We start from the raw sequence: 17,463 nt of genomic DNA, 5'->3' as shown, positions 1-17,463 counted from the left end.
ATTATTATTATATTTGTTGTGTTGATCTGTGATGTTACTATTGCAAAAAAGTTGGGACTTGCTGAAAGCTATGGTGATGATTAGCATTTTTAATTTTTTTTATTAGCATTTTTTAGCAATAAAGTATTCTTTAATTAAGGTATGTACTTTGCTTTCTTAGACATAATGCTAAATTGCACACTTACTAGATTATACTGCTAAGTCACTCAGTCGTGTCCGACTCTGTGCTACCCCATAGACAGCAGCCCATCAGGATCCCCCGTCCCTGGGATTCTCCAAGCAAGAACACTGGAGTGGGTTGCCATTTCCTTCTCCAATGCATAAAAGTGAAAAGTGAAAGTGAAGTCATTCAGTCATGTCTGACTCTTCGCGACCCCATGGACTGCAGCCTACCAGGCTCCTCCATCCATGGGATTTTCCAGGCAAGAGTACTGGAGTGGGGTGCCATACTAGACTATAGCATAGTGTAAACATAACTTTCATATGCACTGGAAAACTGAAAAATTTGTGAGTCCATTTATCAATCTTTGCTTTATAGTGGTGCTCTGTAACTGAACCCACAGTGTCTCTGAGGTTAGTCCTTTTTGAATGGATGGCACCTAGCTCCTTGAAAAAGCCATTTCTGGCTTATAAAATTTTCATCTCAAAGGAGCAGAAAAGTTGTTCTACCACTGGAAGTTTTCTAAAGGTAAATGCTCTCAGAGGAAAAGGAAGACTGGGGCCTAGAGTCAGGACAAAATATGTCTAATGTTTAGTCACACTGGGGGGAATGTTTAGTTGGCTTTGTCAATGGTGTTGACATTTCAGATTCTCACAAGACAGGTTACAATTTAAGATAATGTTTATAAATTCATAGTAAATACAGGTAACTTTCATCTGATCACTCAATATATTTAGGTTAATCACCTTGCTGTTTACTATTAAAAATGAAAGAATAGATTCAAATGATTAAATAATTATCATAATTTAAATGGAAGGTGTGTGGATCTTGTTGCAATCTTTTGTGTGTCAAGAAACAAAACAAATGATAATCTCATATGCCTAAATGTGGGCAGCAAATTAAAAGGTAGAACATTAAATAAAAATTTTGTGGTCTGCAATTATGACAGTAATTTATAGAAATCCTTTCTTTCTCAACAGAGACTAGCTTTACAAAAACTGTTCAAAAGATAAAATTCAAACGAACAAGAGAACTAGGACATGGTTCATGAAAATTGTGATGCATGTGTGCAAAGTCAACTAATTTATTTATTTTCTAAATATTATATTTCCCTAGTCATAGAAGTCTGTAGAAAGAATTTTCAAGAAGGAAGAAAGAATAAGTAAAGTGATATGAAGTACAAAATACAAGTGATACAAAAACATGGAGAAAAACTGGAAGATATCTTTGTATTAATTGAATAAGAGGTTACTGGTAACCTTTGAGACGTCAGTGTCAGAATTGCACCAGTGAAAATCAGTGTGTGAACTGCCCACCGGAATGAGTGCATTTTGACACAGGAGAAAATTGATGTTTCTTTTTTTTTTTTTTTTGAGAAGATTGAAACAAATAATTTGTAAGATTATTCATTATAGGAATATCTTCTAAGTTTCGATGTGATCTAAACAACTTTCTACTCTAAGATTAAACATCATATTGTCAGGGGAGTGTAATCTCCTCAGTTCTATCTCCTCACAACAAAAATTTGAAGCAAGACGTTAAAGCTCTCAGAGTGTCACAGCTCTCAGATAAACTATGTTATAGCTCTCAGCTCTCAGATAGACTGTGTTATAGCTCTCGAACAGATCAGTGTTACAGCTCCGTGTTACAGCTCAGTTTTATTTATAAAATAAAAGGAAAATACATCCTTGAGGCATGAAGGCATGCCAACCCAAAAGACTCGAAGAGATGAGAGAGCCCTGACACTTTGGCTCCTCTTTTTCTATGCATTTTCCTCCCCTGGGCCTGCCCTGTGTAAACTGGGCTAGCCAGGAGTGCTGTTTGTTCTACCTGAGGTCCTCACTCAGGTCCTTGGACCTTCCTTTGTTCTATTTTCCTGGGCTTTTCCCTCCCTTTTCTTTTATCCACCGCCAGTCTGGACTCCTTTTCCCTATTCTAACTACCTAACAATATGAAAGAGAAAGTATTGAAATTTCAGAGGAAAGCGCATAGCCTTGCATCAGGGTACGGGGAGAAATATTGGTAAGTGGACCGGACCCTTCTGGAAAGGAGAGAGTACACAGCTTATGAGACAGAAAGTAAGGAAAGCAAAAAAGTAATGTTTTTTTTAGTTTATTAATCTCATTATTTTCTTCCAGTTTTCACTACTATATAATCAATTCCATAAATATTAAGGATGTGCTATTTTCTCAAAGACTTCAAAAGGTTAGCACAGACCTTTCTAAGTTGCAGTTCTTGTTATGGCTGTTTCTAGTCCTAAGTTTTTCAAAATTAATAAAAGTATAACTCATCTTAGATTCACTCTTTTCATAGTGAATGGGTATATTTAGTTTGATAGAAAATGTGAATTCAAAATACCTACTAATTTTAATGACATAGGATGTATAAATTGTGCTCATTAATATTCTCCTATTCAAATAGCTAGTGTAAGATATTACACTGTGTCAAATACCATACACATAGTAGCCATACTATGAAATGAGAAAGAATGTTCAACCTACCGCACAATTGCACTCATTTCACATGCTAGCAAAGTAATGCTCAAATTATCCAAGCTAGAATTCAACAGTATGTAATTGGAACTTACAGATGTTCAAGATGAATTTAGAAAAGGCAGAGGAACCAGACATCAAATTTCCAACATGCATTGGATCATAGAAAAAGCAAGAATATTCCAGAAAAACTTCTGCTTCACTGAATACACTAAAGCCTTTGACTTTATGGATCACACAAAAAAAAAAACTGTGGGAAAGTCTTAAAGAGATATGAATACCACACACCTTACCTGCCTCCTGTGAAACCTGTGGTCAAGAAGCAATAGTCAGAACCAGACATGGAGCCACAGACTGGTTCAAAATTGTGAAAGGAGTACATCAAGGCTGTATATTTTCACCCTGCTTATTTAACTTATATAGATCCAACCAGTCCATCCTAAAGGAAATCAGTCTTGAATATTCATTGGAAGGACTGATGTTAAAGCTGAAACTTCAATACTTTGGCCACCTTATGTGAAGAGCTGACTCATTTGAAAAGACCCTGATGCTGGGAAAGATTGAGGGCAGGAGGAGAAGGGGACAACAGAGGATGGATGGCATTACTGACTCAATGGGCAATGAGTTTGATTAAACTCTGGGAGTTGGTGATGGACAGGAAGGCCTGGCGTGCTGAAGTCCATGGGGTTGCAAAGAGTTGGACACGACTGAGCAACTGAACTGAACCTGAACTGAAGAGTAAGAAGTAAAGTGAAAGTCTCTCAGTTGTTTTTTACTCTTTTCAACCCCATGGATTGTAGCCTGCCAGGCTCCTCTGTCCGTGGAATTCTCCAGGCCAGAATATGGGACTGGGTAACCATTCTCTTCTCCAGGGGAACTTCCCAACCCAGGGATCTAACCCAGTTCTCCTGCATTGCAGGAGGGTTCTTCACCACTTGAGCTACCAGGGGATCCCTATATGCTGAGTAAATCATGCAAAATGCCAGGCTGGATGAAACGTCAGCTGAAATCAAGATTGCTAGGAGAAATATCAATAATCTCACATATGAAGGTGACACCACCCTTATGGCAGAAAGTGAAGAAGAACTAAAGAGCCTCTTGATGAAGGTGAAAGAAGAGAGTGAAAAAGTTGGCTTAAAACTCAACATTCAAAAAACTAAGATCATGGCTTCCAGTCCCATCACTTCATGACAAATAGATAGGGAAACAATGGAAACAGAAACACATTTTCTTTTCTTGGGCTCCAAAATCACTGCAGATGGTGACTGCAGCCATGAAATTAAGACACATGGTCCTTGGAAGAAAAACTATGACAAACCCAGACAGCATATTAGAAAGCAGAGACATTGCTTTGCTGACAAAGGTCCATATAGGCAAAGATATGGCTTTTCCAGTAGTCATGTATGGATATGAGAATTGGACCATAAAGAAAACTGAGCACCAAAGAATTGCTGCTTTGACCTGTAATGTTAGAGAAGACTCCTAAGAGTCCCTTGGACTGCAAGGAGATCAAATCAGTCAATTCTAAAAGAAACCAATCCTGTATATTCATTGGAGCAACTGATGCTGATACTGAAGCTCCAATACTTTGGTCACCTCATGCGAAGAGCCAACTCATTGGAAAAGACCCTGATGCTGAGAAAGATTGAAGGCAGGAGGAGAAGGGGTGAAAGAGGGTGAGATGGTTGGGTGGTATTATTGACTCAATGGACATGAGTCTGAGTAAGCTCTGGGAGATGGTGAAGGACAGGACAGCCTGGCACGCTGCAGTCTTTGATGTTGCAAAGTCACTCAACTGAGTGACTGAAAAGCAACAATACTTTGAAATTATTTGTCTCTACTTATGACATTATATGGACACTTTGATAACTTTATAGCTAATATATATTTCTCCTTAAGATAGGGCTAACATGGTAAGAATGGAAAAATACTATTGATGATAGTAATAATATTGTTTTAATCCACTTCCTTTTCTCCTCTCAAGGAAGGGCTTATATCTAAAAGCAAAATTTATGACCCCTAAAAGATTTTTTTTTTTACTTTAATTTCTACTCAAAATACTTACCTGCAGTTATTCTGAGCAAGGACATTTAAAAGAGAATTAAAAATTCAACCATACTTTGCTTAAACAATTTGAATGACTAAGTGCAGTAATTAGCTTTGAGTAAATTCACAAAGTAAATAGAGCCTTGATACTTCATAATTAAATAGAACGACCAATTTCCTTTCAGCATTTACTTCTGCATTCAAATTATCAAGGGTGCTATTTTAAACTGCTTTTTGGAAATGGATGTAATGATTTTTTTTTTGTTCTTGCATTGTTAATGAGCTTTCATTTAGACCATAGATTGGCAATATTTATATAAAAGAAATGAGTATAAGAATAGCAAATAGTACATTAAAAAAACAGAAAAAGAACTTCTTCCTCCTGTCCATCTTCTAGAAGTTTTAATACATGTTATAATAACACTTTAAATACTTTTTATATCAACATAAGATATAAATAAATATATGTTATTATTTTTCCCTCAAGCAACTGAGCGAGACTGTATTTTAGCTTGTATCGATAATTGCAACTTATACAGACGCTAACACATTTCATCCCTTTTTCATGACAGTTGGATATTTCAAAATGTGCATTTCCAAGATAGGAACAAACTGATAATTCAGTTTGAAGAAGTCTTGGTGGCTTGGGAAAAGGAAGAACCACACTAGTGTTAGTGCAGATACTTTATTACATGGCTCTGAAGTGTGTTTTGCAATTCATTGTGTCATTAAACACAACTTAAATCAAGATATTTACCTTTTCCTTTATTTTTTCTTCTAATTATAAATTTTATTTTTACAAGAGAATTGTATTGTGTCTATCATTTTGTTGTGCTTATGATGGAAATGCCTGTAACAACAATGGAGTCTAATTTTAGAGTCGCTTTAATGGTTTTCATCAGATAATAGATTCTCTTACTTTATCCTATGAGATACTAGTCCTAAAGGATAAGATATTCCACAAGTAAAGGGTTTTTATTAATATTATTAACTCCTCTAGGAATATTTCCCCTTCATGGATCACAGTCTTTTAGTGGTGAAGGGGCTTGTGTAACTCAATGAAGCTGTGAGCCTTGCCATGATGGGTCATAGTGAAGAGTTCTGACAAAACGTGGTACACTGGAGGAGGAAGTGGCAATGCACTCCAGTATTCTTGCCATGAGACCCCCATGAACATTATGACAGGGGTAATCCAAGTCCATTTCCCAACCACTAGTGCCGAAGAAGCTGAAGTTGATTGGTTCTATGAAGACCTACAGTACCTGTTATAACTAACACCAAAAAAAAAAAAAATAATAATAACAATAAAATTTTTAAAAATGTCTATTTTATCATAGGAGATTGGAATGCAAAAGTAGAGACACAAGAGACACCCAAAATAACAGGCAAGTTTGACCTTAGAATACAAAATGAGGTAGGGCAAAGGCTAAGTTTTGTCAAGAGAACACACTGATCATAGAAAACACCTTTCTTCATCAACCCAAGAGATGACTCTATACACGCACATCATCAAATGGTCAATACTGAAATCAGATTGATTATGCTTGCCTGGAAAATCCCACGGACAGAGGAGCCTGACAGTCTACAGTCCATGGTGTCGCAAGAGCCGGACACGCCTTAGCGACCAAACGGCCACCATGCTCTTTGCAGCCAAAGATGAAGTAACTCTATAGTCAGTGAAAAGAATACCTGGAGCTGACTGTGGCCCAAATCATGAGCTCCTTATTGCAAAGTTCAGGCCTAAGCTGAAGAAAGTAGAGAAAACCACTAAGCCTTCTGGGTATGACCTAAATCAAATCCCTTGCGATTAAACAGTGGAGGTCATGAATAGATTCAAGGGATTGGACCTGGTAACAGAGAGCCTGAAGAACTATGGATGGAAGTTCACAACATTGTAGAAGAGGCAGTGACCAAATCCCTCCCAGAGAAACGGAAATTGAAGAAGGTAAAGCGGTTGTCTTACAAATAGCTGAGGAAAGAAGAGAAACAGACAAGGGAGAAATGGAAAGATATACCCAACTGAATGCAAAGTTCCAGAGAATAGTGAGGAGAGGTAAGAACGCTGCTTAAATGAACATGGCAAAGAAACAGAGGAAAACGATAGAATGGGAGAGACTTGAGATGTCTTCAACAAAGCGATATCAAGGGAACATTTCCTGCAACGATGGGCACAATAAAGGACAGAAATGGTAAGGAACTAACAGAAAAAGAAGAGATTAAAAAGAGGTGGCAAGAAAACACATAAGAACTATACAAAAAGGTGTTAATGACCTAGATAACTACCACTGTGTGGTCATTCTCTTAGAGCCAGAAAAGTGTGAAGTCAAGCAGACTTTAGGAAGCATTACTACAAACAAAGCTAGTGAGTGTGACAGACTTGGACTTTTTAAAAGCCTAGAAGATCGCTTCTGTTAAAGTTCTGCACTCAGTATGTCAGCAAATTTGGAAAACTCAGCAGTAGCCACGGAACTGAAGGTCAGTTTTCATTCCAATCCCAAAGAAGGGAAATGCCAAAGAATATTCAGATTGCAGTACGATTGTGCTCATTTCACATGCTAGCAAGGTAATGCTCAAAATCATTCAAGCTAGGTTTCAACAGTATGTGAACCAAGAACTTCCAGATGTATAAGTTGGATTTAGAAAAAGAGCAAGCAGAGATCAAATTGCCAACATCTGTTTGATCACAGAAAAAGCAAAGCAAATTCAGGAAAACACCTACTTCTGCTTCATGAATTACACTAAAGCCTTTGACTGTGTGGATGACAGCAAACAGTGGAAAATTCTTCAAAAGATGGGAATACCACTTTCCCTGCCTCCTAAGAAACCTGTATGTTAGTCAGTAAGCAACAGCTAGAACCAGACATGGAAGAACTGACTGGTTCAAAATTGGAAAAGGAGTACATCAAGGCTATATATTGTCACATTGCTTATTTAACTTATATGCAGGGTACATCATGTGAAATGTCAGGCTGGATGAATCACAAACTGGAATCCAGGTTGTCAGGAGAAATATCAACAACCTCAGATATGCAAACGATACTGCTTTAATGGCAGAAAATGGAACCTTGAAGAGCTTCTGGATGAGGGTGAAAGAGGAGATTGAAAAAACTGGCTTGAAACTCAGCATTCAAAAAATGAAAATCATGGCATCTGGTCCCGTCACTTCATAGCAAGTAGGAAAGGAAAAAGTGGAAGCTGTGACAAACTTTACTTTCTTGGGCTCCAAAATCACTGTGGATGGTGACTGCAGCCATGAAATTAAAAGATGCTTGCTCCTTGGAAGAAAGGTACAACCAACCCAGACAGTGTGTTAAAAAGCAGCGACGTCACTTTGCTGACAAAGATCCACATAGTCAAAGTTGTGGTTTTTCCAGTAGTCATGTACAGATGTGAAAGGTGGACCATAAAGAAGGCTGGGCACCGATGAATTGATGCTTTTGAACTGCGGTGCTGGAGAAGACTCTTGAGAGGCCCTTAGACAGCATGGAGGTCAAGTCAGTCAATCCTAAAGGAAATCAACCCTGAATATTCTTTAGAAAGACTGATGGTAAAGATTCAAATCTTTGGTCACCTGATGCAATGAACCAACTCATTGGAAAAGACCCTGATTTTGGGAAATTGAAGGCAAAAGGAGAAGAGGGCAGCAGCAGATGAGATGGTTAGATAGTGTCACTGACTTAATGGACAGGAATTTGAGCGAACCCAGGAGATAGTGGAGAACAGAGGAGCCTGGTTAGCTGAGTCCATGGGTGGCAAAGAGTCTGACATGACTTTACGAATGAACAAGAATATTTTAATGTGCACATTAATATGTTCAAAGCTCTGTGGAAAAGCAAAAATCTTACTATCATAGTCAGTCCTCAAATTTTATTTGTTCTCTTTTTGTTCTTTTTTAACATGATTTTTATTAACCTTTTTCGAAATCATATGAACAAGCCCTTTTGCATGAAATTCCGTCTCCTTTACAAAGCAGGGATGAGTAACTGATACCATGTTTGCAGCTGATTTTCTTGTACCATTGTATGACTAGGACACGAAGTTAGCTCTTCAGTAAGTGTGATAGAATGAGGTCTCCTGAGTTTTCTGTACATTAATACTGTTATCTCATCAAATAGATTTTGCTCCCTAAACAAAAACCTTGAATCCCAGAGGATATTGAGAATTTTATTTTCTCTATCCTGTTTCCCCCTTGCATCTGAGAACATAAGACTACCAAGCAGGAACAAAGTTAACAGAGACAGATCAGACTGAATGGAAACAATTGGAATCTGTAAAGTTAATGCTGTAAAGTTGACAAGTCAACTTTAATCTGTTTTAATGAAAACAGTTAAATACTAACTTTAACAAGGAACCAAGGAATCAGGTTCTGGACTGGGACACAGAGTGGGGGCTAGGCCTGGGCCCAGTCCCCAGGAGTTTACAATCTCTTTAAGAAGACAGGTAGGCATTTAACTATATTAAGACCGATTATTCATGTGTGTGTGTTAGGTTGCTTCAGTCATGTCTGACTCTTTGCTACCATATGAACTGTAGCCCACCAGGTTCCTCTGTCCATGGGATTCTGCAGGCAAGAATACTGGAGTGGGTTGCCATACTCTCCTCCAGGGGAATCTTCCCAACCCAGGGATTGAACCCCCATCTTCTACATCTCCTGCATCAGCAGATGGGTTCTTTACCACTAGCGCCACCTGGGAAATCCCAGAGACAGATTGTATCTACTCTCATTTACTATGGCAGATTGCTTTGGGCTTCCCTGGTGGCTCAGAGGTTAAAGCGTCTGCCTCTAATGCGGGAGACCTGGGTTCAATCCCTGGACTGGGAAGATCCCCTGGAGAAGGAAATGGTAATCCACTCCAGTATTCTTGCCTGGAGAATCCCATGGACTGAGGAGCCTGGTAGGCTACAGTCCACAGGGTCGTAAAAGTCACTCGACTTCACTTTCACTTTCTTTCTTTGCTGATGTAATGTTTCCAGTTCTTTATTTAGCTAGCATCCTGTGGGACTAGCAAGTACTTTTTTCACTCAAATATATTCATTATCCTTTACAGAGATTACATGAATAGAAGATCAATTTTTATTTATCTGATTACACTATTAATTATCTCTAGATCCATTCTTCTCAGCAACATTTGTCAGTGTTTCATGTTGACTAGAATCCTACTGAGATGATAAGAAGTGAGGTGTTTAGAGGTTTTTAGCTAGTTTATCTACTTGGAATGATGGTCAGTGGTCAATCTGTGTCTTAGCATCCTTCTGAAACAGATTCTTAGAAGATGTTCAGAAGTTGATACCTGATATTTCTTCTCTCCAAAGAGATGCTTTCTCATTAATATTTAAAACATTTTAAAAATGTTATTTAATGTTCTTTTTTGTTCAAGTACAAATTTTATTTTAATGTGTACTAATATGCATTGTATAATTCTTGGAAAATATGACAAACAATTAGTGCATTTTATCATTTTAAATATATGACTCTAGACAAGATATAATCCCACAGTGCCCCCATTGTCTTTATATGCATATTGTATTCCTGGAAGTCATGAGCCTAGACTTCTCCAAAGCCACTGGTCTTTAGCTCAAGGATAAACTCAAGAAGTAATCTAATTTTAAATAATTGAAGTCTGCCTTGGAACTTTAGTCATCCACAAGCAAAAATCCACTTTTCTCTCTAGGACAAGGTCAGCAGCAAGCCATACCCAGATCTTTGCAGTGGGCTTTCATTTATACACTGGTTTCATTCTATTCAGAAAGTACCTTTGTAAATCTCAAAGTTGAGGGCTTCAGTGAGTGCAACTGGAATGTCCTGGCAAGTAATATCTGGAAAGTGAATGTGGGCCAATTGTATTCAGTTCTCACTGAATACAATGTTATGAAAGGGGGCTGTGGGTTATATTGCAGTGTTTCTAAGCTGATTATCCAGAACAGAGGCTCAGCTTGATGCCAGTTCTTTTACATGCATTGCCAGACTAAACAAGTACCTTTTGAGGTTCATCCATCACAATTTATGATACATTAAGCTAAATCTAATGTTCTCTGAAGCTGGTGTTAGGGGATTTTCTATATTCAGGCTATGAAATTGCATTTGGGGAAAGGGATTTCTCCTCTCCTTCTCCATAGAGTTTCTTTAGTTCTACAGAGTCTTGTTATGTCTATTGTAGCCCTGTTATATTCTGGTACTAATCGCAGATTGATTTTAAGTATCTGAAATCTTAACTGGTAGCAGGAAATGACTTTAAATTAACATTGCATGAACTACTATAAATTGTTCACTGAAAAAGAGTGTTTAATTATAAATGAAGAAACCTGTTTCCCAGTTGATTAACTATATTAAACACTTTATATTTTCAAAGATCTACACTATTGTTAATAAGCTATTTCTCACAATGGGTCTCAGAGGGAGTCTAATACTATCACCTCCTATTTTTATAAATGATGCACTTGACCCGTAAAAATTAGATTGCCCATACTGGACCACATAGAAATAAAAAACTGGGATGGGGTTTCAAGTTCTTAATGCACCTGTGCCTAGTTAACAGAGCTATGCTGTTAGTTTTCTGAGCACCTAAAGTAAGTTAGAAAATTAAGTCAATTTGTCAGATGACTACACACATACAGACACACACACACACACTTTTTTTTTCCTTTAGAACATTTCTGTTCTGTATGTAAAACCAGTTTATTTTGTTAAGATGTAATATAAAACAGACTTAAAGAGCTAGCTCCCCAGTCAGTTGACCCACGGTACTTGTTCTGATGTTCCTCACCATTTGCTCATTGCCACACTGGCTTGTCCCTCTTGTCCCTCTCAGAGTCTATCATTTGAGAGACTAATATGATTGACTTTGGCCAAATAGTAGAATTGTCTGGTACTGAAATCAACAAATATTTGTGGCAAGGAGTTCAGTCTTAAAGTCTACTTGGTCATATTGCTTTCTATTAAAAATATAATCGCACATCATATTTAATTTTATTTATGAATTGATTATTAAATTTATAATCTTTAATATTTTTACTTTGAGTTTTAAAAGTTCTCTCTCATGAATAAAACAGTCCAGGATGTATAATATAGATATTGATATCTTGGTTTTTTTATCAGTGGCTTTTGAATTGTTTAGTAGTTTAAATCTTATTTGTCTGAGGAGTTTGCAGTTCTCTCAACATCAGTATCCCTTTAATATGTCACTGTACAGAGAACAGAGCTAGAAAATAATAGCTACCTCATCAATAAATTTTAATCATTGAAACATCAGGGTTTTTTTGTGGTGGTTGTATATGATAACCAATTTAAAACTTTGGAGTGGAACTTATCCGAAATGTACCTCCATATGAACTTATTAACATGTATATAATTTTTTATCTTTGAAAATTATGTATTATCTGTTTCATCTTTTTAAATGTAGGTTTATTATTTCTCTATAGAAACAGGATAAGGAAAATTCTTACCAAAGAAAGGAAACTTTGGTTTAAATGTTGCGAGTGCTAATGAAAGTAAATGCCCCTTGACATACTATGTTTTAGGTCTATTAAATATAAGAAAATGACATTCTGTGATCTTATGGTTTTGTTTGTGCTGTAGAACTTCAACTATATTTGAATTATATGTGCAGAGTATTTCATATCAAATGTAAGTAGCCAGATGTGGAGATTTTTTAACACATTTCCCTTTCTAGATGTAATGTAAAGTCACATGCTTCAGTTCCTTATTAATATATATATGTGACTCTACATAATGAATTACATAATTTCTCCTGATTCCATCCTAGAGTCATATACTGATAAAGTTATGGTTGGAATAAATAAGGTTCATCAGTTGCATTTGGAAGATGTAACAAACAGCAATATAAGAACCTGACTTAAATATTTGTCTTCTGGTGATTTTGTTAAGACTGAAGCCTTGTGCATTTTCTAAACAATATTTTGGAGGTTTCTCCTCTGCGGTTCAGACTTCTTTAAACTCATTAAACATTTCATATCTTTTTAGATGTAAGTATCATATGTACAGGTTAGATAGATTGAACTATAAATTATGAATACACAATTTGCCATATGTAATGATCAAAATTATGTCTGTTTTGTTCACCTCATATTATAAGGATCTTGCCAGTGCCTAGTTCTGAATACGAGCCCCATAAATATTTCTTGAATAAAAAAAAGACATACAAAAACCTTTTGTGATATTCATTTATCTCTTCTTATTAAGATACAAACAAGAAAGCAGACCAAAATACTTGAGGCTGAAAAGTAAAGAAAATTAAAATATCTCTTTATGATTTAAAAATGAATTAATTTCTAGTCTATTCTCAAATAGTTCCAAATCCATGGTATTTCCTGGCCTTTTTTGAGCTGAGGAAAATCAAGTTAAACTCAGGAAAGTCTACCCAGGATACAATTAGTAGGCCTTCAATATCTGCAGGTCCTCTAAATTCACATTTTTGCCAGTGTCATCATGTATTTAGGTATAATGGTAAAAGAGAATGAACACTATTTTATTCTGATAATTATGTTTCAGTGCATATGCTCCATTTCATCGTGTAGGCATGATGATGTTGGAGAGGGGCATAGATAGGGTATTAGAAAAGAGAATAATGTGTACATAAGAGTATTATTGCAATTAATAAAAAAAACAAGCTGTATTACAAACTGAATACCACAGGATCAAAGTTCGGCACTGAAGCCCTTAAGAAAAGCAATAGGGTGTGCTCTTCTGGAAGTTTCGGGTAGTCATGATTACTGACACAGGCTGTAAGAACAGCAATGACCTTAGACCCAGAAGGCACTGCTGTTAGGATACAAACACAGCATGTTTTGCAAGCCATCTGCCAAGAGGTTCTTTTGGCCATCTGCATGAGATAGCCAGTGAATGGTTTCTACTGCAGACATCTATGTATGGTGGAACAGAGCTATCATAGCAATTTTTTTGAAAAAACATTTTCCTTCAGTATGAAAGTGCCTCATGAATATGAAGTGATGTGGAGTAACTGAATCTTACCAAACTAGTTTTGGTCAGCGTGTGAACAGAACTTTAAAATTTTCTTTATTATGAAATTTTCACTGTATTTGAGTTATTTGAAAAATGGTGCCATAATAGGTACGACATAGGTAAGAAATTGGGCTTAATGATCCAGGTAATTATTTTTCATTCTAATACCTAAAGTTCTTTAACATATTTCATCATTTGTTCAAAATTCAATGGCAACAATGTTTAAGTATCATATATAGATTTAAAGCATTTTTATATTACTGGAAAATATTGTCCAATTTATAAAAATCCATTTTAGAGTCTGTAAGTAATTTAGTTATTTAGATTGTTTCTAAATTACCTAAAAAAGTTTTATTAATATGCACACTACTTGGAAATTGAAGAAACATATATACATTTTATTTTACTTTGTTTTACTTTATTTCAGACCAGAGATGACTACCTATATATAGTGAATTAATCCCTAACATTATGAAAGTAACTCTAATTACTTATGGAATTTTTATGTTTTAGCATTAAAAAAAGGACGATTTTGGATCACACCAGATCCTTATCACAAAGATGACAACATCCAGATTGGGCGTGAGGTGAAAATATCTTGCCAAGTAGAAGCTGTTCCTTCCGAGGAGTTAACATTTAGTTGGTTTAAAAATGGTCGTCCATTAAGAAGTTCTGAGCGGATGGTTATTACGCAGACTGATCCGGATGTCTCCCCGGGAACGACCAACTTGGACATCATTGATTTAAAATTCACGGATTTTGGGACATACACATGTGTAGCATCTCTGAAGGGAGGCGGAATATCTGATATCAGTATTGATGTTAATATATCCAGCAGCACAGGTAAGAAGTATATTTATGATTTAAAAGATGTTCACATTGAGAACCTTTTTTTTTAATGTTGAATATACAAAATAGTCTACAGTCAAGCTAAGAACATTTTTATTTTCAAAGTTTCCTGAAACCAAAATCCTAACATTCTGAATGCCCAATAAATACCATGTTAAAAGAATTTGAATTTGATTAGATTTAGATTTACATGAAGTTTTGTTTATATTTACATGAGGTTTTACAGAAATAGTGCACGTAAAATTAATAGTGTGGGCTATAATAGATACAGACTTCTGGATTAGATGGTACCAGGTTTTAAATTATTAACTAGGAACTCTTTGTTAAGTCTATAATTATATTCATTGATAAAGTTAAATACCAAATGTTGAAAGAATTGGGACAATTTTCATAAAATTGAAACAAGCATAAACTATTTATTCCTAAGAATAAAATACCAAGAGATAATTTGAGTATTAAAATATGTTATATAAGAAATATATTTTCCACCAAGATAAAAAAGATAAACATGTTAAAATTGTAATCAGATGTGACTGTTTGTAGACCCTTATGTTAGTATCTCTTCACAATAAGAATGACTAAATATAAAAATATATTGGAGTGAAATTTCTTCTACTAAGACTGAAAATATGTTATCAATTTTCTCTCAATCAAATGAACATCCTTAGGTGAGGAAAATTGCAGGGCTTTGGTATGGAGGACATATTAGCTTAATTCTTAGGATGTTTTGAAGCCCTGGGATTTTATGAACTGCAATGAGTATGCATTTGGAGAACTCCAGTGTAGCTTTATTTGTTTTGACAGCTTGTTACTAGATTGAGTTTTAATTTTCATATAATCTGAGGGTGAGTAATATGTGTGGAAAACAAAGAGCACAAATGTAGATTGCAAACATACTCTGTTTTGAAGGAATCAAAATAGTCAATGTCTTCTTTCCAGTCAGGCAGAATTTTGATTGTTGTGTGTTAACAGATGGACTTGTGATTTTGTGTCTTTTCACGTTCCAAATTGCAATACACGCTAAATTTACTTTACTTCTTAAGGGATATAGTCCATACTTCAGGGTGACCAAATGTGCTTGCTTTTCGTCATTCTAGATCATTTCTAAGGAATATTCCATTCTAGGGTGATGAATGGTACTTGTGTTTGGAAAGATGTTCTTTACATACTCAGTCATCATTCATTTATGTATTTATTCAATCAGCAAATAGCCATTGAATGCCTACATCAACATGATAGGGGATGCCCAATATATGATAATTCCTAAAGAGTAACAACAATTTTGTGAGATCTGTGGAATTTGTCCTTATTTATGAGAGACAGTTTTCAAGTGGTCTACATTCAATCATGACCATTGCTTTGTTTGTTTGCCTGGTTTTTGCTTGTTTCTTTTTTGGAACTGGTGACACAAACTCATATGCAAAGAATCAGTGTTCTTGTCCAAACAGAGCACAGTCTATATACAATTAAATTTAGAGAGAAAAGGGAGGAGAAAATGGAGAGGAGACAAGGGCATTATATAATTATTCACCAAATGAGTCCTAACACTCATTTTTATATAACCTAATAATATGGCCTGTTTGAAACTATGTATTATAAATGACCAGCATTAATTTATGAAATTTCCAAAAATTTTTCCAGGAAAATGCTAAAAGATGATCAGAGAAGTAGAAAACACTCAAAATTACCTCTTAGTAATAAAAATGTAGTTGTAATAAAGTTTGTTTAACCATTATCATTTTGTCTGGTCACCAAAGGTGATAATACCTTTGGTATTATCAATATTTTTGTTTGTTTGTTTTAAACATTTTTTTTATTGAAGTATAGCCAATTAACAATGTTGTGGTAATTTCAGGTGAGCAGTGAAGGGCCTCAGTCATACATATATATGTATCAATTCTCCCCCAAAGTCCCCTCCCATCCAGGTTGGAACATAACAGTGAGTAGTGTTTAATGTGCTATACAATAGTTCCTTGCTGGTTATCCATTTTTAATATAGCAGTGTGTAACTTCCCCAAATGGCCTTCCCCAAATCCCTAACTGTCCCTTCCCCTCCCCTCCCCTGGCAACCATAAGTTCATTTTCTAAGTCTGTCTCTGTTTTGTAAGTAAGTTCATTTGTATCATTTCTTTTTAGATTCCACATATAAGGGATGTCATAGGACATCTCTAAAGGAGATATGTTAAATCCTTTACCAAAATATTTCCCTTTTCTGCCCTACCCACCACAGACAGACCTGGTTGTCTGTCCCCTAACTTAAGTGGAAACTCCATGAAGTCTGGGAACTTGTCCGTATTGTTCATTGCTATGATCTCAGTCTTTGGAACATTACATGGCACTTAGAAGATAATAAATAATTATTAAATCAAAACAATAAACTAATTTGTGCATGGAGCTTTCCCTTAGGTTTGCTTTCCTCCCCTTATTATTACCTTTCCAAGATAGACATTTGGTGCCTGATCATATAGTTCTGATCATATAGTTCATATAGATCATAATTCCTGATCATATAGTTCTTTACTGACTTTAAGAAAAGTCATTCTAAAGACCAACTTATACTATGATTTAATGTGCTGTGACTCTCAGGGACAGGACTGGCTCCATAATTTGTCCAGTGAAAAATTTTTAAGGCGTGTCCCTTGTTCAGAACTTGATAAGAATTTCTTAATGGCAGTATCAAAGCATTAAACCAAGTGAGGAGGCCTTTCTAAACTTGGCTGCACAGGTGACATGCTTGCAGGGCAATCTGTGCAGGGAATTGTATTTTGATAGAGATCCACAGAAGATGGTGTTTAAAGGATAAGTCACTGAAGGAGATTACATATTCTGTTTTCATGCTGAAACTGGATTTGATGTTTCATTTTGCTTACAGTACAGTAGAATACCAGAGTGCAACATAAAGGTCTGTAGACCAGAGATTGTGTGATTCAGTTGGT

At 35.9% G+C, this 17,463-nt stretch overlaps 1 protein-coding gene across 1 annotated transcript in view; it reads left to right on the top strand.

The window, feature by feature from the left end:
- MDGA2 (MAM domain containing glycosylphosphatidylinositol anchor 2) overlaps window positions 1-17,463 on the top strand; it is an 854,438-nt gene that overhangs the window by 604,479 nt on the left and 232,496 nt on the right. Inside the window, exon 7 of the mRNA XM_070469091.1 lies at window positions 14,192-14,521. Coding sequence (XP_070325192.1) covers window positions 14,192-14,521 — 330 coding nt within the window. The remainder of the gene's footprint in view (window positions 1-14,191; window positions 14,522-17,463) is intronic.

Source organism: Odocoileus virginianus, chromosome 6 (genome assembly GCF_023699985.2).
Source record: "Odocoileus virginianus isolate 20LAN1187 ecotype Illinois chromosome 6, Ovbor_1.2, whole genome shotgun sequence".
Lineage (NCBI taxonomy): Eukaryota > Metazoa > Chordata > Mammalia > Artiodactyla > Cervidae > Odocoileus > Odocoileus virginianus.
This window is presented reverse-complemented; position numbering and strand designations above follow the sequence as displayed.